This window comes from Rosa rugosa, chromosome 5 (assembly GCF_958449725.1).
Source record: "Rosa rugosa chromosome 5, drRosRugo1.1, whole genome shotgun sequence".
NCBI lineage: Eukaryota > Viridiplantae > Streptophyta > Magnoliopsida > Rosales > Rosaceae > Rosa > Rosa rugosa.
Genome location: NC_084824.1, coordinates 6,048,910 through 6,070,344, shown reverse-complemented (window position 1 = coordinate 6,070,344; position 21,435 = coordinate 6,048,910). Strand labels below are relative to the sequence as shown.

Here is a 21,435-nt window from a genome sequence, read left to right as displayed (position 1 = left end):
TGTTATGCAAGTTGGGAGTTATGAACATACACTCTCCAACTTGAGGGGGAGTATTAGAAAGAATATCTACCTTAATTGAATATCAAACGGATTTGATTTGTATAGGATTCTGCTTTGATTGTAATAGGTTGTATAGGATGTCTTTCCTCATTTAGTCTCCTAAACTGTTGGAGACTTCGTGTTGTTCAAGTATACCATTCTGTATATAATATCTATAATCAATAAAATGAAAAGAATTCTAGCCAAATATCCTTTTCTTTCATCGTCCGGTTACTCTTGGCTCTCCAAAGCAGCAATTGCTACCGGCGCTATTGCGGGACTAGCTGTTGTGGCTTTGGGCGTAGCTGAACTCGTTTCGGGTTCAACGTCTTCAGAAGAGGAGAAGAAAACCATGAAGGCGCCCGGAAGAGACCAGAGGATTTACAGGAAGGACTTTGAGCGTGACCCTAAACAGTATTTCAAAGACTTGCGCAAATAGGATATGTGGGATGGAAGCGTGTGGATCAACCCTGTAGAATGACGCAAAAGAATAAACTAGTAGTAATTCGTGCTTTTTCTGTGTTCATGTAACCCTAATCTAGCTTTATGCATGCACTGTCCCTATCTGTGTTCGTGTACCTGTAATCTTTATGCATTATCTTTATCTGTGTTCTTGTGACCATAATCTTGGATCTGAAAGAGTTTGTTTTATTTGAATAATTGTGGAAATCCTAATCTGGTTTGTGATGACCCAGTCTTTAGGAAGACCAATTCTTTAGGAATATCCCTAAAGATTAGGAGACATAGTTTAGTTGTTGTTATCAGTTGAGTAGACTAGTCATATTGTAGTGGACTAGCTGTTGCTTTCTTTTCGTAGAGTTGGTTGTAGGTTTACTATTTAAACCATGTTGATCAGTCAATAAAGGCACTTTTGAATTCCAGAAAATCCTCTTCTTGTTTACTACTTTCTGTAAAAGCTATTTTCTATCAGTGGTATCAGAGCCCCTACTGGGCCTGAGGTCGGGAGAAAGCAGCAGCTTTAAATTTGCAGCAGCAAATATCATGGCCACAGAATCAAATTTTGTGCAGCCTTCGATCCCAAAGTTCGATGGTCATTATGACCATTGGAGTATGCTCATGGAAAACTTCATGCGGTCAAAGGAGTACTGGTGTGTTGTTGAAAATGGAGTCAGTGAACCAGCAGCTGGAGTTGCACAGACAGAGGTTCAACAGAAGAGATTGGAGGAGCTGAAGTTGAAAGATCTCAAGGCTAAGAACTATCTGTTTCAAGCAATTGATCGTGATCTTTTGGAGACCATTCTCCAAAAGGACACGTCAAAACAGATTTGGGATGCCATGAAGCAGAAATATCAGGGGTCCACAAGAGTGAAAAGGCAGCAGCTGCAAGCTCTTCGCAAGGAGTTTGAGGTTCTCCACATGAAGGAAGGAGAATCTGTTAATGAGTATTTTTCAAGAACACTTTCAATAGCCAACAAGATGAGTGTTCATGGTGGAAAGCTTGAGAATGTAGCAGTGGTGGAGAAGGTCCTGCGATCCATGACATCAAAATTTGATTATGTGGTCTGCTCAATTGAGGAGTCGAAAAATGTTGAAGAGATGTCCATTGAGGAATTGCACAGCTCACTTTTGGTGCATGAACAGAGAATGAAGAGCAATTACCTGGAGGAGCAAGCATTGAAGGTATCCACAAATTGGAGAAATTCTGGTAGAGGTCGAGGATGGTTCCGGGGAGGACGAGGAAGAGGCAGAGGAGGCTTTGATGGTGGCAGAGGAGGCTTCGATAAGTCCAATGTCGAATGCTATCGATGTCATGGGTATGGCCACTTCAAATCTGAATGCACCTCTAATTTGCGTTATGGTAGAGGAGAGAAAGCTAATTTTGCAGAGAAAGAAGAGAATGAGGAGGAAATTTTGTTGATGGCATATCATGAGGGGACAAATACAGATGTGTGGTACTTAGACTCTGGTTGCAGCAATCATATGTGCGGTAACAAGTACTTATTTTCTGATTATGATGAATTCTTCAAAGATACTGTGAAGCTTGGAAATGATGCTAAGATGACTGTTGTGGGGAAGGGCAATATCAAACTGAAAATTGGAGGTCATGTTGTTAAAATCTGTGATGTTTTCTACGTCCCAGACTTGAAGAGCAACCTCATCAGTATTGGGCAGTTGCAAGAAAAGGGATACACGATCATTATGAGGAAAGGCTGCTGCCAAATCATGCATCCAGAAAAAGGACTGATAGCTCAGGTTACCATGACAACAAACCGTATGTTTCCTCTACACATCCAACATGATATTCAAACTTGTTACACTATGCAAATGTCAGATGCATCATGGCTGTGGCATATGCGTTATGGTCATCTTAATTTCAATGGCTTGAGAACGCTGCAACAAAGGAGTTTAGTGACAGGTCTTCCTCATATCACTTGTTCTACTAGAGTGTGTGAAGAGTGTGTAATTGGGAAGCAACACCGAGACCCATTTCCGAAAGCAGGAGCATGGAGAGCCAAAAAGGTACTGCAACTTGTTCATTCAGACATATGTGGTCCCATCCATCCAGTCTCAAATGGAAACAAAAGGTACTTTATTACTTTTACTGATGATTTTAGTAGAAAGACATGGGTATACTTCATGGAGCAGAAGTCTGATGCGTTTGGTGTGTTTAAAAGTTTTAAGACTCTAGTGGAGAAAGAGTCTGGGAAGGAAATTAAGATTCTTCGGACTGATCGTGGTGGTGAATATAACTCAAGTGCATTCATGAGTTTCTGTGCTTCTTATGGCATTCGCAGGCAACTGACAACAGCCTACTCACCACAACAGAATGGCGTGTCCGAAAGAAAGAATCGCACTATTCTAAATATGGTGCGAAGCATGTTGAAGACCAGCGGGATTCCAAAGGAGTTTTGGCCTGAGGCAGTAAATTGGAGTGTTCATGTGCTCAATCGAAGCCCAACTGTTGCTGTGAAACACATGACACCTGAGGAAGCCTGGAGTGATCGTAAACCGGCAGTTGATCATTTTAGAGTGTTTGGGTGCGTAGCATATTCCCATGTTCCGGATGAGAGAAGGAGGAAGCTGGATGATAAAGGAGTGAAGTGCATCTTTCTTGGGGTAAGTGAAGAATCTAAAGCTTACAGATTGTTTAATCCTATTACCAAGAAAATTATTATTAGCCGTGATGTTGTGTTTGATGAGGAGACTTCATGGGATTGGAATGGTATTGGACAGCAGCAAGTTCCGCTAATTGCTGATGAAGGAAGAGTTGACAGTGAGACAAATCATGAGTTGGAAGCGCCAAATGAAAGTCCATCACTTGTGGCAGCAAGAAGTCCAAGTGAGGTCCAGCCAGTATCTCCACGAAGTCCAAGAGCTCAACGTGAGAGGAAGAGGCCTGCTTGGATGATGGATTATGAGAGTGGAGGTGACCTAACAGATGATGAAGCAATTGCTCATTTAGCTCTGTTTTTTGATTGTGATCCGATAACTTATGAAGAAGCTGCTAAGGAGACAAAGTGGAGAGAAGCTATGGATGCAGAGATGAATTCAATTGAGAAAAATGATACATGGGAATTGGCAAAACTCCCAAAAGGTCAACAATCCATTGGAGTGAAGTGGGTGTATAAAACAAAGCTGAGGCAAGACGGTGAAGTTGACAAATATAAAGCGAGGCTCGTTGCAAAGGGTTACAAGCAGAAATTTGGTGTTGATTACCAAGAAGTGTTTGCGCCAGTAGCGAAGCTTGATACAGTGCGGATGGTGTTGTGTTTGGCTGCTCAGAATTCTTGGCCGGTTTATCAGCTTGATGTGAAGTCAGCATTTTTGCACGGAGAGCTGGAAGAAGAAGTGTACATCAATCAACCCCCTGGATATGTGAAGCAAGGCTTTGAAAATCAGGTATATAGACTAAAGAAAGCATTATATGGCTTAAAGCAAGCACCAAGGGCTTGGTACAGCCGTATTGATGCTTTCTTTGTCAAAGAAGGGTTTTGCAAATGTCCTTATGAGCACACACTTTATACTAAATTAGGAGATGATGGCAGAATACTTGTTGTGTGTTTATATGTGGATGATCTCATATATACCAGTAATGATAGCCTTATGTTGGATGCCTTCAAGAAGTCCATGATGGAGGAGTTCGATATGACAGACTTGGGGTTAATGCGTTACTTTCTTGGCATAGAAATTCTACAGTCATCAGCTGGGATTTTCATCTCACAGAAGAAGTATGCACTGGAGGTTCTAGAGAGATTCAAAATGGGGAACTGCAATTCGGTTTGCACTCCAACTGAAGTGGGTTTGAAGCTTACAAAGAATGGGTCAGGAAAGAGGGTGAATGCTACACTCTACAAGCAAATAGTTGGAAGTTTGATGTATTTAACTACCACAAGACCAGATATTATGTTTGCTGTGAGTATGGTTAGTCGGTACATGGAGAAACCTATGGAGGATCATCTGGTAGCAGTGAAGAGGATACTGCGCTACTTGAAAAGGGTACTGCTGATCTTGGAATCTTTTATAAGAAGTTTCAGAGTTCAAATTTGTGTGGCTTCACAGATAGTGATTATGCGGGTGATATGGACGATAGAAAGAGTACGTCTGGGTTTGTGTTTATGATGGGTTCAGGAGCTATCTCGTGGTCAGCAAAGAAGCAGCAAATAGTGACATTGTCAACTACTGAAGCTGAGTTTGTTGCAGCTGCTTCGAGTTCATGTCAGGCTATTTGGTTACGAAGGATGCTTGGAGTTTTACAAAACCAGCAGCAGAGTCCAACCATTATTTATTGTGACAACAGTTCAGCAATTAAACTCTCAAAAAATTCAGTTTTACATGGGAGAAGCAAGCACATTGATGTGAGGTATCATTTCCTCCGTGATCTTATTAAGGAAGGAGCAATCGAACTGGTGTATTGTCTTAGTAATGATCAAGTGGCAGATATTTTAACTAAGCCTCTCAAATCAGCTGTTTTTGTGAAATTACGTGGAGAGCTGGGTATGTGTTCTTGGAAAGAAGCTGTGGATTATGGAGTCTGTGGTGGAGAAGTGAGCTGCTGGAGTTTTCTTTGTAAACTGATGTCCTAGGACTTCAGTTTAAGGGAGAGTGAAAGAGTTTGTTTTATTTGAATAATTGTGGAAATCCTAATCTGGTTTGTGATGACCCAGTCTTTAGGAAGACCAATTCTTTAGGAATATCCCTAAAGATTAGGAGACATAGTTTAGTTGTTGTTATCAGTTGAGTAGACTAGTCATATTGTAATGGACTAGCTGTTGATTTCTTTTCGTAGAGTTGGTTGTAGGTTTACTATTTAAACCATGTTGATCAGTCAATAAAGGCACTTTTGAATTCCAGAAAATCCTCTTCTTGTTTACTACTTTCTGTAAAAGCTATTTTCTATCAGGATCGCCTTGTTGTGTTGGATCTGTTCCTGTTTATGTTGTCTGTATCTTTCGATTTAACTTTTCAATCTTCTCTATGGATGTGAAAATGAAGATGTTTCATAAATTAAGCAGACAACATTCAGTTAGGTAATAGCACTAACATTCTTTTACTGAATTGAATGGAGTAACAATGTAAACGAATGGAAACTGGCTTATTACAGAGAGAACCAAAGTCCATCACAGTTGATGAACGTTCTTGATATTCAGCAATTGCAATTTCGCTAGTGTGTTCAATCCCCCATCAAAATCACTGAATCAGACATCGCTCCATTTCAGTGATTTCGTCCAGCACGGGATTTCATCGAAATGTCCCTGCTTCCATCTCTATAGTTACGAGCATGGGATTTGGTTCCATATCAAAATTGTGACATGATTGTACCAGTCCGACAAAATTGGATAGCAAGCCTGAAACTAGAGCTTGAGATTCTAAGCCCACAAAATGTGAAGAATTTCTGGAGTTTTATTGATGCATCTCAGTATAAGGAATACATATATTAATGAAGTCTGACAAAAATTGGCCTCAACTGCCACTCTTTCTCTGGCCAATTCCCCAATACAAGACCATATTCTTAACTTTTGAACAGATATCCGTATGAGTGAGACCGAGCTCAAAACATTACTATGAACAAAAGTTACAAAACACAAGCAGAGAGATGAGAAGACTAGTATTGCGTTTGTATGAACCTCGAATGAGAACTGCAACGTAATGGCAACCAACATAACAAAAGTTGAGCTCATCTTCTTCTCTTCCCCCTGCCTTTTCCTAATTGCCCAGATTTCATAGCATGTTCTTGCTCTTGAAGGAAAAGTCTTGCTTTTCCATATTTCTCAGCTCTTTCTTCTTCCATCAGAGCCTTATCCCTCGACTTCAGCTCCTGTAAGAAATAATTATCTTTACGCAGTTCACGAACAGCACCTTTACCTTCTTGTGTCAAACGCTTCTTCAACTTCTTTCTCTCAACCCGTTCACGGTCTGGATCGTAGTCTCTGCCCTTGACAAAGCTGCAGGGAACAAATGATGGTTAGCCCAGCCATTCAAAGATGACTGTTAAACATATAGTAGGACACTAGAGGGAACAGGTTAAAATAAATTACTTCTCCTCAAATTTTGGATTAAGCATTTTAATAGCCACTGGCTTTTGCTTCCGCATCTGAAGTGGTTGCCGCTGCATGCAGTGTTTATCTGCTTTTGTCTTAATCAGTTCAGCAACCTCTTTAAATTTGTCAGTTAATGCACTTGGCATATTTTCTTGTTCCGACAATTCAAGCACCAATGTTGAAATCGGCAAAAACATTTCGGGGAAAGAACTGAATCCTTCGTAAATACCGACATATCCACGTAGAGTTTCAATCACAGTCACCAGCACACTAGACCTGAAAATTTTTAATTCAACATAAAAATATTGCAAACAAACTTGAAAAGTATATGCAAACTTTACAGAATTGATACTCAACGGCAGTATCAATCAAATTGAGGTGACTTAAGGGTTCATCTCAGCCTAAAGCCTAATGCATCACATGGGCACTTATTATCATAATGCATCATCAAGTACTGACAAACTCCAAACCTGAAATTGTCGGAGGTGAAAAATAAAGAGTCTTCTGGCAGGTCCATAATTGTGAGAAAATTAAGTGGATCAATCCGATTTATACATTCATGTATATATAGAAGGGGTCTGGGTGCTTTTAATTCCATAAGATGATCAATCTGCCAAAATATAAAGAGTATGGTTAATTCATCAAGCAACCATAAACTAGACTACCTCATAAGGCATTCTCTACTAGAAAGACTATGTTGAGGCATGTTCTTACCTCAGAATCTTGAGTTGACTTTGGCTTTCTCTCTTTGGCCGCCCTTAACAATGTTTGAAGAAACGTGACTGCTTCAGGACAGAACTTCCGAGATTGCTTAGTGATCTACATTAAAATTCACTAATTAAATAACCTTTAAAGTAATAACAGCAGGTGCAAAGAAACACACAGGCATGCATAAAGCTCGAACTACATGTCCTGAAAAGCAGCAGTGAACAGTTAAAATGATTGAGAGTGACAGGTTTAGATTTATTTATTATATTCACATAGCACACACTGAATCAATTTGTATCACGTGTTCAAACATTAGGATTACGAACATGTAAGATAGAAAAAGAAGACTGCTCATGTGACAAAACTCATGTGAATTCAGCCTCCATTTGGAGAAAGCATCATGTATAGAAAAAGGTTATTGTAAATATACATACAGAAAGAAGCAGAGAGCATAAGAACGAGCCAACTGCAACATCACGACCAGACAAGACGGGACAACGCGTCAGATATTCACACATTAAAAATATTGCCGGAGTCATGACCACATGACGAAAGTCTGAACATGGAAATATCAGGGACCAAAGCCTCAAGAGAAATAATGTCTTTGAAGCAGGCCAACAACTACTTTCTGCTAAAACGAAACAAGAGGAGCATGAATTAGCATAGATTAGCACAACCAAGTTCGTAAATTCGTACAGGAAATAAAACTATCATTGTGGATTACCTGGGTTCTTAACAGTCTCACAAAATTTTGTTCTAGTGCGTAGTATCCTCTCACGAGCACAGATTGAAGCAAAATACGGAGTCTCCATGCTCATCTCCATCAAGGGCTTAACCAGCAAATTTAGTAATTCCAAATTCAGCGGTTTTTTATTTGCTAAGGTGGCAAAATATTGCAAAAGTAAACCATAAAATACCTGGAAAATGAAATAAATAAGAATGAGTACCAAAAAGATGCAATCTTTCGACCAAAATAAAAATGAGATGCAATCACAACAGAGTAAGTATATCTTAAGTCACTTCACTTTAACTGGAAAGCGATACAGAATAACACATGTTTCACACAAACTGCAGTCAAACATTCATTCACACAACATAGATTCCATACTTGCATTTTCTTCTTATTTTCTGCTGCAAGCTTGATTGCATTGCTTGCCCGGATTCGATGGATTATCAAGGCAATGTCAGCACTAGAAAGATTATCCAATAAAGCATCCAACTCTTCCATGCTTTTTGGAGCTTCAATTAGGTATGGGAGGTCTGACTGAGTTGAAGATTGTTTATTGGCTGGTAATTTCTTTGCACCTAAAGATTTATCATCACTTTTACTAGCTTGAACAGCATCATTTCTTTTCAACCTTTTCAGATCTCTTGGCTCCAGCTCTTTTTGATAAGCCTCGTCATCCTTTTCATGTTCGTCAGAGTCTTCTTCTTCATCATCGAAGTCTACGTCAAGATTATCATCATCACTCTGTTCCCAGTCCTTATTCAATATATCTCTTTCCCCTTCACTATCATCTTCATCAGATCCCTCATCACCATAATCTTCAGGACTTTCTGAATCCTCAGAAGAACCAGAATCATCTCCTTCACTCTCAGAATCACTAGCATCTTTTCGTTCGAGAATCTCATCAACCCAACCCTTTTTAGTCCTTGGTTCTTCCTCAAGCGAGAAGGAATCACCAAGATCATCTCCAGATATAGATCTTGGCCTCAGCGTAGATGGTTTCTCAGCGTCTTCAATGTCTTCATCACTATAGTCATCAGTGGGATGCATCCTTTTCTGTCTCTCTTCCTGAATTGGGAAACAACATATCAGCAATTAAGGACACTACTTGATGATAAAAAGTACAAGCGAGACAAACATTCACTTTATCAAACTTATCAGTTCCAATGACATGGAAATCCCAAGTTAAAAAAGCTATCCTGAAATAACATGTTACCATGTGCCATACCAGAATCGAGTAAATGATAATAAACCAAATTGAAACCAAAGATGACATCCTTTAAAGTTTAAACATACAGCTTATCCTTTCATATACCCATGTAATGTACCATATAGTTCCTTCTCAATTTTGGTATAATAGTCGTACCAACATGTTGAACACAAAATCTACTAATAACAAGTATCTGTAAAGAAAAGACAGCTGGATCTGCACATGAAATTTGCATTCAAGCACGCATATAACTGAATGAGATACCTCCAATCGTTCAAGTTGCTCCCTCTCTTCTTGTGCTATCTCTTCAGGAGTCTTTGTCCTATTTGAGGGTTGAGCACGCCTTTCCATTGCCAATTCTCTTTCAAGTTTATCATAAGAGTCCGATTTCTCCTGCCAAAAACAGGAAACTACTTTACTTACCGTAGTCTCAAAGTTATGCAGGTTTAACTATAGTTACGCTCTACAGAACATTAAAAAAAAAAAAATAGAAACTCTATTGAAAATATCATACTTGCTCAGAAGTTCCAAAGATTTGAGTAGCAGAAACCTCATGCTTCTTCATATATTCGGTTGAGAAGCTCTTGTTTGTAAGAGCTTTTGAGGCAATTACAGAGGTGAACTTTTTGTCCAATTCTTCCATCAAATCTTTGTTTTCATCCTTCTCCTTTGATTTTTCTGCCTGGGAATAGATGAGAAGAATAAGGAAGGAATAGATAAATAAAGAAAGAGACTTAGGATCACAAGCCATTTCAATGACATAAAGAAATAAGAACCCTCACCTTGTAATTTTTGGACTTTAAGATCATTTCAGCATATCTTTCCTTGTCACTTTTATGCCTCTGGTACAAAAAACAATGAAACCAATCACAAGCATTAGAACCCATCCACATTTTTATCGCTCTAATGTACCTATAATCTAAAGAAGAAAACTACTTTGCTGACCTATGAACCTAAAATAATCTTGTATTCCAATATAATGCAACGCAAGTGAGATAGCAAAAAATTTCTCACATTTTCATTTCCGTCACTTAGATCCCCGTCCTTATCCTCGGAATTAAATTGATAACTTTCTGTAGAGAGAGAAAAACACAAATACCATTAATCCCATTAACATAGATCAAAAGAATCAATAACCAAATCATAAGCAGTTCCAGTAGCCCAACACAGCAGAAAATGAAAACCAACTAGACATTGCATATTGCAACATTACAAACAAACTACCTACGACACTAATTATCATCATATACTAAGACTGTCATCATACATATGCTTACTTTTACCACTTTCTCCACCGTCATCATCTTCGTCCTCTTCGGGCGGCATATCATCCTCAAAATCATCCCTCTGAGACAATGCACCAAGACTCTGAAACTCAAACTCGTCCTCCTCTCCATCTGATAAGTTATACTTGCTTTTCTTGCTTTGCTTCAACTATCGAAAAGCCCGAACACAATCAGTACCAATGAAGATCAAACAATAAGCATCCCTATCAACTAAACTAAACTCAACAAATCAAAATATAAAAGTAGAACTCACTTGTCGCTCGCGCTGAGTACGCCGAATGGCCTTATCAAACTCATCAAGCTCATCATTTTCCTCTCCGATTCGCTTATCCACAAAAACCGAAGATTTCCCGCTCTGCTCGTACTCCTTCAACAGTGTCTTCTTCCTCTGTTGCACCAAAACCAGATTATTATTATTATTATTTTTTTAATTTAAAAAATCAGAGTTTGAATGAAATTGAGGGATGACGAAGAGTCTGAATCGGTACCTTTTCGATGGCCTGAGAGCGAGCGAGGCCCATACGGCGCTCTTCGCCTTTGCGCTTCTTTCCGAGGACGTCGAATTTCCTCCGGGACCATATGGTCTCGAAGGGGTTGGGTTTCGGGGGCTGGACCTTCATAGCCATCGCCTTGGGTCCTAGTTTACTGTTCTTCTTCTTCTTCTTCGTCTCCTTGGTGGTGGCGTTGTCGTCGGAGCGACTGAGCTTTGGCGATTTGGTTGCGAAAGGGTTGGATTTTGGGGACTGGTGCTTCATGGCTACGGCGTTTGGGCCGGACTTCTTCTTCGCCATGGCAGAGAGCAGGTGGCCGTTGTTAGGGTTTATGGATGAAGAAGGAAAGGCCTTAGGCTTAGGGTTTTGCAGGGATTTTCGGAGTTGGGAGTTGGGTCGGATCAAATCGGGTTTGGTTTGACTCGTTTTGAGCCCAAAGGTCCAACGGTCTGCCCACCTTAAAACCTATATTCTTTTTTCTTTCTTTTTTTGGAATTATAAAACCTATATTTTAAAATCTAAATTTTCTGCAATCATCACTAGGGATGGCAATGGGGCGGGTTGGGGATGGGGATCACAATACCATCCCCATCCCCGGGGTCATTCTCTACCCCCATCCCCGCCCCATTCCCCAATAAAAATATATTGGGGATTCCCCGTCCCCATCCCCACTGGGGACTAAGCCTCCAAACCCGCCCCAAATCCCCAATAAAAATTTAATAAATAAAATAATTTTTTCTCATATTGCATTTTTTAAAATCAAAATCTACAACAAATAAATTTAAAATATGATTAAATTCATAAATCATAATTCAGTGAGTGCAAAAGTCAAAACATCATTAAAATAAAAGTGTAGATATTAAAGTAAAGTAATAAATGTATATATTTGCGATTTATATTATAAACAATAAATTAAAATATATATAAGTTAAATATATGTATATATTATTGGGGCGGGTTTGGGGATGGAGATCACAATACCATCCCCGCCCCATCCCCAATCTTAAATAGCGGGGATTGGGGATCCCCATCCCCATTCCCCATTTGTCTCCTAATTCTCCCTCCATTAGGGGCGGGTATCCAATGGAGCTCCGCCCCGCTGGGGATTTTTGCCATCCCTAATCATCACTTTTTTTTTGTCAAACAAAAATATTTTATTATCAGAGATTAACTCTTGAAAGAATATACAACAAATATAAGTACATTTTTTTAGAACTAAATTCAGTTTAGTCTCTTGAACTTTAGGGCTAAAATTACTTTAGTCCCTGATTTTTTTTTTAATCACGATGGTCCCTACACTTCTAAATTACATCAGCCTAAATTCGCCTGTAGGTTTTCTCTCTAGGGCCGCTGCTTTAGGGGTTTCGAAGACAGTGTTATAGCCTCCATCCGACGGCGCGTCCATGGACGCTGTCGTCGGACGGGATTTGGTGTTGAGTGAGCACGGCTCTCTTGATCGGAGTGGTTTCGCTCTGGATCGATCGGGTCGGTGGCTCGTGGTTGGTGAGATCGGAGTTGCTGGGAGGTTATGGCTTGATTTTTGCAGGATTCAGTCGCGGGTCGGAGAGGCGTCGGTGAAAGGGCGATGGGATCCGCGGTGGTCGTTCGACACATGCGTGGTGCCTAGGTGAATACATTAGAAAAGCTGTGCTATTGGTAATTATGCTACGTTGTAATCGTGTTACATATCGAGTTATTTTTCCGTTATGTCACCACTATGTTAAAGCAAATAGAGTCGCCAGTAGAGCGCTCTTTGCTAGTTGGTGCCTAGTTGAATACATTTTTTTAGTAGAGACTTCTGATATCATTTCAGATCGTTCTCTATATGCTTATTGTATTTAGGGGTTCAGGCTCAATGCCCCCCCCCCCTTGTATTCTACAGTTTCATTAATCAAGGCTTGAAGGCAGCCGCACCAGCCCTTTATTCAAAAAAAAAAAATTACATTAGCCTAGTCCAAAATTTGACTTTGACTTGAAAAATAACGTTAGACGCTGAGGTGGAACCGATATGGGGCCCCACTTTTCAGATTTTAAACTCCCACGAAGGGCAAAATGGACACCTCTAATTTAATCTTTTTTTTTTCTTTTTACCAAAATTTATTCTAATTTCTAATTTTCTTCCTTTTTTCCCTGTATTTTTTTCTCTCTTTTAACTTTACCTCTCTCTCAGATCTCCCAAGCCTAAAAGCCAAATCGATCCAACGCACGCCCTCTTCCACCACCTCCTCCACATCATCCGAACTCCAACGCGGATACTACCATCTTCATCCCTAGAAGAGATAAGAAGTAGGGGTTAATCTGAAATGGGGAATAGGGTTCCGGTGCAACTCTTCCGCCGCCCAATTCCTTCATCGGCAGCTCTCTGCACGATCTCAACACCGTCGACGACAGCCTAGACAACGACATCGATTCTAGTGTCGTCGTCCTTGCACTTACATAATCTCATTCTCCCATCGTCATCTTCCTCTTCGATCCAAATCAGCACAAGCCGCAAGAACTGCCGCTACAGTCACCTTATTTGCCCTCACACCAGCCTCCTCCATCTCCAAAAACACACGAACCGCCTCCTTAGGCTTACCGCACTGACCAAACCCCGAAATCATCAGCGTCTATGACCTCACACTTCTATCCGGCATCCCCGAAAACAAATCATAAGCTTCCTCTATATCACCTATCTTCATCAACAAAGTCATCATTATATTCCACGTGACAACATCCCTCTGCGGCATTTTATCAAACATCAGCCTTGCATCCTTAATTTCCCCACACAATGCATACAAATTCAAAATCATGTTCATCAAAAATAGATTGGGTCGAAACCTAAGCTTCTCCACAAAGCTCAGATCTTTTTTGAAACCCAGTCAGAAACCCAGTCAGATCTTTTCCACAAAGCTTCTCCACATCACCTCCTATGAATGCCCACAAGAATCAAGCTTCACATCAAACACATCTTCTCCTTCTTCTCCTCCGCCTTCCCAATGCCGCACCGCTGCCCTTATCGGCGCCCCGGAGCCTACCAATTCTCATCCCCGGCATCATCATCATCATCATCATCATCATTGCTGGCTTCATCCCCAATTCCTCTCTCAGGACCTCCGTCAGGTCCGAGACCTCAAGCAGAGTAAGTCCGAGATCTCGTTCGTGATCGCTAAGACCTTCTTAGATGGGGCCGGTCTTTTCTCTGGTGAGCCGGTCGTGTAACTGGCGGTGGAATGGGATGAAAGATAAGATCTTGATTAGAGATTAGGGTTTCTAGGGAGAATTTTGAATTGAGAAGAAGAAGAAATCGAAGTAGGAAGAGGGTCGGAAGAAAGGGAAGAAGACAAAAAGGATGTGGCCTGGAATTGATGGAATCGAGAAGTTTTATCTGTGTAAGTTTCTGAGGTCTAAAAGCATAGTCGAGGAAGAAAGGGAATAGAAAACTAGAAGAGGAAGAAAGAAAGAAAAAAATCTGAAGAAGTAGGGGTAGTTTGGACTTTTCGTCCAAACTGAGAGTCAGAGTCTGGACAACGAGCCCTCATGTCAGGTCCAACTCAGCATCTGACGTCACATGTCGAGTCAAAGTCAAATTTTGGATTAAGCTGATGCAATTTGGAAGTGTGGGGACCATCGTGATTAAAAACAAAAACTCATGGACCAAACTGATTTTAACCCTAAAATTCGAGGGACTAAACTGAATTTAATCTTTTTTTAAAATAGTCACTTAAACCGTTAACCTATAGTATATCATAATTTCTCTAACAATTCAGCCTCAATCTTTTTAAAACCACATGTATGGAGTTTCTGCTTAAATTTTTAATGATTAAACGCATTGTGAATAATTGCAATTTCCAAACGATAATAAAGGTGTTACAAGTGTGGAGTAGAAGTCATCGATAATTAACTTGCCACTGATAGTGAGTTCGACTATATTGCTTATTTGGAAAAAATCAACACCGAAAAAGTCGTGGAATTAAATTCACTTGCATCACAAAATGGAGAACTTGCTCTAAAGCGGCAAAGAATGGGGATAAAAAGAAAGAAAAAAACAATCAATAACTTGCCGCTCTTCAACAAGGAGACTTCAAGTAAAGAGTCATGCGTAAATAGAGGGGTTGCTATAAAGCATCAAACAGTGGGGATAAAAAGAAAAAAAAACAATTATTAACTCGCCGCTTTGCAACAAGGACAGTTCAGGTAGAGAGTGATTACCACAGTGTCCTCCTAACCAAGGAGTAGAGGGCCGGCCCGTCAAAAAGCCCGAAAAACCCGGCCCGGCCCCGTAAAAGCCCCGTAAACTATTATATATGTATGTGTTTTATATATATATATATATATATAAACACACACATATTCTTTTATATATATATATATATAAACACACACAGATATTCTTTTATATATATATAGAGGTACGTTTCAAAGAGGACGTCCGTGAAGTAAGAAAAGTGCGGATCAAACGCGTGTCATCCGTTGGTTGGTCGTTGAAATTTCAACGGAGTCAACTTGATTTTCAAAGCTTATATGTGGGTCCCACCCATATCAACTTCTCTGTCTCTCTTCCTCTTCCTCTTGAAGGATCCAGAATGAGGGGACTCGTGCATGGTGGCCGGTTCGATCTCGGTCTTTTTCTTGAGACAAAGCGGCGAAAAAAGCAGACTCATCTCAAATTTCAGTCCTTCCTACCAGCGATTAAGTTTCCATGGTCGCATCTCACTGATGAAGCTCGACATAGAAGATTTTTTTCTTTTTTCTTTTCTTCTGGGTTGGTAGTTTGGTGCTCATCTCCTCTAGACTTCTCTCCTAATCTCTGTCTCTCAGATACAGCTACTCCCTTTTTGAGTTTTAATCTTCGATCGCAAAATCAAGGATTTTACTTCTCTATTTTATGGGATCTGTTCCTCAGATAAATGACTATTCTAATTTTTGATATCAGTTTCTGGGCTCTACTCAATTAATTGGAAATTCATGTTTGGATTTACTTACCTCCCACCCACACCATCTCCTCTAATCTTTAAGTTCACTTTTACCAGCACCGCACAACCATGGCTTCGCTGGAGTTAGACGCCGGCTCTTTTCGAACCACTGAATCTTTCAATTTTGCCACATGTGCCTCTCTCCTTATCAATTTGTTCAGTACTTGACCGCAATTGACCACCGCTTCTTTTCGATTTATGATGATGTTGTTAAAGAAACAGCTCTTGAATCAATTGCCAACAACCGCAATTCTGATGCACTTTCTGATAACATTCCATATGAGCAATCCAAATCTGTTTCTCTTTGGGTTGAACCTGCATTGGCTAATTTCTTCACCATTTAATCATATTGCCAAGAACCTTGTTGATTAATTTCACTACAGTCTAAGTATTTAATTAACGCATCCAACTCCTTGTTCCTATCAATTGATTCCATTTCTACAATCCTCTAAACCCAGTCCTCCTAGCACCAAGTCCGTCAAAATTTAAGAAAATCAAGAGCACCCATATCAAATTCCCCACTTGATTCAGATCATTCCTGTATCAATTTCCAGAACAGGGTTTCTATATCCGGTAACGGTGAAGAATTTGACGATGGATGTGATAGAGTGAGATTTGGCGAAGAATTTGACGATGGATGTGACAGAGTGAGATTTAGCGAAGATATCTGGCTGGTGCTGCAAGAATATGAAGATGGCTAATATCCCATATTGTATACTGAGGCCCTGCCCATTTCAAGATTTATTCTTTCTGGTTAATCTGTTTCTGTTTCTGGATTTAGAGGTTGAATAGATGGAGGAGCATAAGGATCAGGAGCAAGATAGTGTTAGAGATAGAGGAGGAGATGTGGGTGGGACCCGCGTGAAAATAAGGTTGATTGGTTGAATGACACGTTTCGGTCCGCATTTTTTCTTCTTCACAGACGTCCTCTTTGGAACGTTGCTGTGTATATATATATATATCCATAATAATGTTTATATATATGTGTGTGTGTGTGTGTGTGTGAAGTTCTCATACTTCTATATAGAATATGTGCATATTCTACATATCATGACGATGGTTGACTAATTCGATTGGATTCAAAAATATGGTGAAATTGGCTAAATTTTTTATCACACTCATAATTTATTGTAATAATCTCATCCAACGGTCGGTTTTTTCATTTTTATTGAATTGATAAGGGTTGCTCTTTAGACTGTATGATATATAAATATAGGTTTATAAGATTAACTAAGTTTGACCTCGTTGATTGAATTCGAAACGAGAACCAAATTGGCTGAATTTTTTACAACCACCATAAAACATTACAATCTCTCCATCGAGCGGTTGGTTTCTCTAAATTCATTTTCTACTTCATGGTTGCTTTAGAATGAACATCAACAATTTAAATGCAATGTACAAGTCATACAACTTTAGGAGGCAAATTGATATAGGCCAACGTCTTTGTAATTAAAATTGAAATTTTTATCTTATGTACACGCACATCTATCGATAGGATATTTACAGACGTGATGTGAAAAAATAAGCACGTTTCGCGGTCGTCAAGCCATCGGTCAACCAAGAAAACATACAAGTGACGACGGTTGACCAATTCGATCGGATTCGAAAATATGGTGAAATTGGCTAAATTTTTTACCACACTCATAATTTATTGTAATAATCTCATCCAACGGTTGGTTTTTCCATTTTCTTTGAATTGATAGGGGTTGCTCTTTGAAGTGCATGATATATAAAAGACTAAATACCGTTTAGTCCTTGAGCTTTTGACCAAAAAACACTTCAGTCCCTGACCTTCTAATTTCACACGTTTAGTCCTTGTACTCTCAGAATTTGAACCAATAGGTCCATTCCGTTTATCTCCGTCCAAAATCTCTGTTATGTTGCTGACATGGCAATCCGTCTGCATCAAAAAGTCTATTATACCCTCACATTCCTTTTTTTCCCCTTAATTTCTTTTTTCTCTTTTTTTTTAGGGTTTAATTTTTAATTTTTATCTCTTTTTTATTTTCTGCTTACCCTCTCTCCAAAACCCCCAATCTCTTCTCCCTACCAACCATCACCTCCCAACCCTCAAAACCCAGAAATTTTTCATCCCCACCGCCACTGCTCTGCCGCCTAAAACCATTATCCGAAATGAAAATCCCCTATTTCTCCAATGGCGACTTGCAAACCCCACTCCATACTTCAAATTAAACTTCTAAAATCAACGAACAAAAATTCTAATTCCAGAATTGATCAAACAACCCAACTTCTAACCAAGATCGAAACTCGACCAATCAAATCACAATCAAACAACTAAATCAAATCACAATCAAACAACCAAACCAACTATCCTGTCCACAAAAAGCTTGGATTTCACGCTCAATGTCCTGAATATAGACTTGTTCCCATCCCAAATTCCAAAACCCTCAGAATCATTCGACGGACTGTTGACTGTGAGATTCAGCAGCTTAGTGTAGTTCACAGCGTGGAAGTTCTTGGGGTGGAGAATCGAGGCGCTGGCCTCGAAGAATTGGCCAGAGATGTTGCTGCAAATCGGGAAGCAAAACGACGCCATATTTCCAGACCCGATCTGAGCACAAACCATCAAGTCCCAGCTGGCTGGCTTTCAATCTGGGTTTTCGATCAAGAAGAATGATATGGGTCTCGATCTTCGAGTGTTCTGCAAAAACACTAAAATCTGGCAATCTCCTGGTAATTTTTCGATTTCTCTGACCTTTCCTTGCATCCTTCGCCTCACCAATTCCAAACTGTCGGCGTCGAGGAGCTGGAGGTTGAGCGAAGCTTGGTAGGTTCCTCGGGCTTCGAGCGGAAGTGAGATCAATGGAGATAAGTTCCATCTCCATTTCACCTCCCTACTGCCTATGGTGGCTCAGAGTTTGGGGCGGCAAGGTTTGGGGGTGGAGAGATTTGAGGGGCTGAGAGAGAAGTCCAACTTATCAAGTAGGTGAAAGAAAAAAATTAAATATTAAAGTAAACAGAAAAAAAAAAAAAAAAAGGAATGTGAGGGTATAATAGACTTTTTGATGCAGACGGATTGCCACGTCAGCAACATAATGGAATTTTCGGACGGATAGTAACGGAATGGACTTATTGGTCCAAATTCTGAGAGTACAAGGACTAAACGTGTGAAATTAGAAGGTCAGGGACTGAAGTGTTTTTTAGTCAAAACCTTAAGGACTAAACAGTATTTCGCCCATATATAAATATAGGTTTATAAGAGTAACTAAGTTTGACCTAGTTGATTGAATTCGAAACGAGAACCAAATAGGCTGGATTTTTTACAACCACCATAAAACATTACAATCTCTCTATCAAGCGGTTGGTTTCTCTAAATTCATTTTCCACTTCATAGTTGCTTTAGAGTGAACCTCAACAATTTAAATGCAACATATAAGTCATACAACTTTAGGAGGTAAATTGGTATACGTCAACGTCTTTATAATTAAAATTGAAGTTTTTATCTTATGTCCACGCATATCCATAGATGGAATATTTATAGACGTGATGTAGAAAAATAAGCACGTTTCGTGGTTGTTACGCCATCGGTCAACCAAGAAGACATAGAAGTGATGACGGTTGACCAATTCGATCGGATTCGAAAATATGGTGAAATTGGTTAAATTTTTTACCACACTCATAATTTATTGTAATGATCACATCCAACGGTTAGTTTTTTTATTTTCTTTGAATTGATAGACGTTGCTCTTTGGAGTGTATGATATATAAATACAAGTTTATAAAAAAATTAGTGTCTTTAAAGATTTATTGTAAATAAAGTCCGCAAGGCCCGGCCCGCAAAAGCCTGAAAAAACCCGCAAGGCCCGCTTTATATGGACAGGCTTGGATCCTTCGATTTATAATAAAGCCCGACCCGACCCGTTGATGAGGTCTACAAGGGGTCCTGTCCCAAAAGAGAAAAATGCACCAACAGTCCCTCAATTCTTGTGCACCGGCCAATTTGATACCCAGACTCACAGAGCTATCAATGGATACCCGAAGTCTTATATTGCTATCAACGACATACTTCCGTTAAATTTCCGTAACGGTTCCGTTAAAGAGCTGACGTGGCAAGCACGTGGAGAAAACAGAGAGGGCAAATGACCAAAATAACCCTCAACTTCTACCAACAACTTAATTAATTATTTAATTAAATGATTTTTTAAAATTTTCTCTCTCCTCATTTTTATTTTATATTTTATTATTATTATTATTATTATTATTATTATTAAACAGATAAATTCTCCGAGTAACAACCTGGGAAGTGGGAATTGCATTTGATCTGAAAGATTTAAACATCAAAATCTAGCTTTAAATGCAGCAATAGTTTTCGTCTGCTACGAGATACAAGACTCAAGCTTTCAAGTAAATGACGTTACATGACTGGGGATACGATACAAACCAATTACGTCAAAGTTATTCTTTGAGAGGGAGGAGAAACTACCTGCATAATAATGCAGTAGCATCTACTCTCCTCTTCTTCTCCCTTTGTTACTTGCTGCGATCTCATTCTTCCCAGAAAGACAATTCAGACTGAGAGATCTGAATCCATCCGCGAGGTCCCTAGCTTTCGTGGTGTAGCTGCTAGATCCGATTGACCAAGAATTAAGAGAGTAGATGTAGATCCCAAATTTGAATTCCCCACCTCTTCACTTTCTTTAGGGTTTTTAATGATTTTGGGAAAGATTGAATTTTTTAATGTGTGTTTTTGTGTTTGCCGATTAGCTGGATCTGGACGGTTTCTTTGGTGTTGGACATATAAATAGTCCAATTTTTAAGACGAAGCGAACCTCCCCGTTGTAAATTTGTTTATTGGGTTTTTTTATTGGATAGGGTTATGTGATCCTCAGTACCGCTTCGTACACCAATTCTGGCAATTGATTTTTGTTGTTGTTGATATGTCCTGGTTTTGTTTTGTTTTGTTTTATTTTGTTCAACCAATCACCTTTGTTAAAGTCATAATCTTTATTATTAAGGTCGTTCTATTTCTTCCCCTTTTGATGTCCCTGGGATTATTGGGCATAACAATATGTATATAGGGTTATAGCTGTGAAGAAGATGATAGATGATGGTGTGGACTGTGGAGAAAGGCAGAGTTGATGATGATAGATGATATGGGTTATTGCTTTGATTTTTTTTTTTTTTTTTCCTTTTAGTCTGGATTGGATTCAAGGACATGAACAATTGCTGGGTTTTATTTTGCTATTTTGGCGTCTTGGTTAATGGTTATTCTGGGTTCAAGAACATGAATAATTGCTAGAATTGAGGGATGAAGTTCATAAACTAAGTGTGAAGCAATCATGATGTGGTAGAAACTTGTAGAGAAGAATATTTGGAAGAAGATGATGGAAGAAAGAAACCGTTAATGCTTATTCTGGGTTCAAGCTATTTATTTCTTTTTTATTTTTTATTAATATTTCTATCAATAAAAATAAAATAAAATAAAATAACTGATTAAGTCTGCCATTTGGATAAAAAGACATATTTGTCCCTTCTGTTTTCTTCACATGCTTGTCATG

General features: G+C 39.4%; 1 protein-coding gene across 2 annotated transcripts; it reads right to left on the bottom strand.

Annotated features, from left to right (window-relative positions):
- Positions 1 to 5,881: 5,881 nt before the first annotated feature.
- Positions 5,882 to 11,341, bottom strand: LOC133709978 (uncharacterized). Of its 2 annotated transcripts, none has more exons than XM_062135950.1 (14): positions 10,959 to 11,341; positions 10,724 to 10,858; positions 10,462 to 10,618; positions 10,199 to 10,257; positions 9,967 to 10,026; positions 9,699 to 9,866; positions 9,449 to 9,577; positions 8,356 to 9,042; positions 7,972 to 8,164; positions 7,682 to 7,878; positions 7,254 to 7,358; positions 7,010 to 7,149; positions 6,537 to 6,815; positions 5,882 to 6,443 (listed from the first exon to the last, which is right to left on the bottom strand). In XM_062135950.1, exons 1-14 carry the CDS (start codon positions 11,259 to 11,261, stop codon positions 6,176 to 6,178), a joined length of 2,880 nt encoding a protein of 959 aa, XP_061991934.1. In that variant the 5' UTR covers positions 11,262 to 11,341; the 3' UTR covers positions 5,882 to 6,175. The 2 variants fall into 2 exon arrangements, with proteins under 2 accessions (XP_061991934.1, XP_061991935.1); XM_062135951.1 differs by having other exon boundaries at positions 7,682 to 7,875; positions 10,959 to 11,339.
- Between the last annotated feature and the right edge of the window lie 10,094 nt (positions 11,342 to 21,435).

Bases quoted from the DNA above. Each gene is read 5' to 3' on its own strand.
- LOC133709978 (XM_062135950.1), bottom strand. From the start codon at position 11,261: ATGGCGAAGAAGAAGTCCGGCCCAAACGCCGTAGCCATGAAGCACCAG. The intron at 10,619-10,723 runs GTGAGTTCTACT...GCTTTTCGATAG, and splicing joins GTACTCAGCGCGAGCGACAA to TTGAAGCAAAGCAAGAAAAG. The intron at 8,165-8,355 runs GTATGGAATCTA...TTCATTTTCCAG, and splicing joins AAAATAAGAAGAAAATGCAA to GTATTTTATGGTTTACTTTT.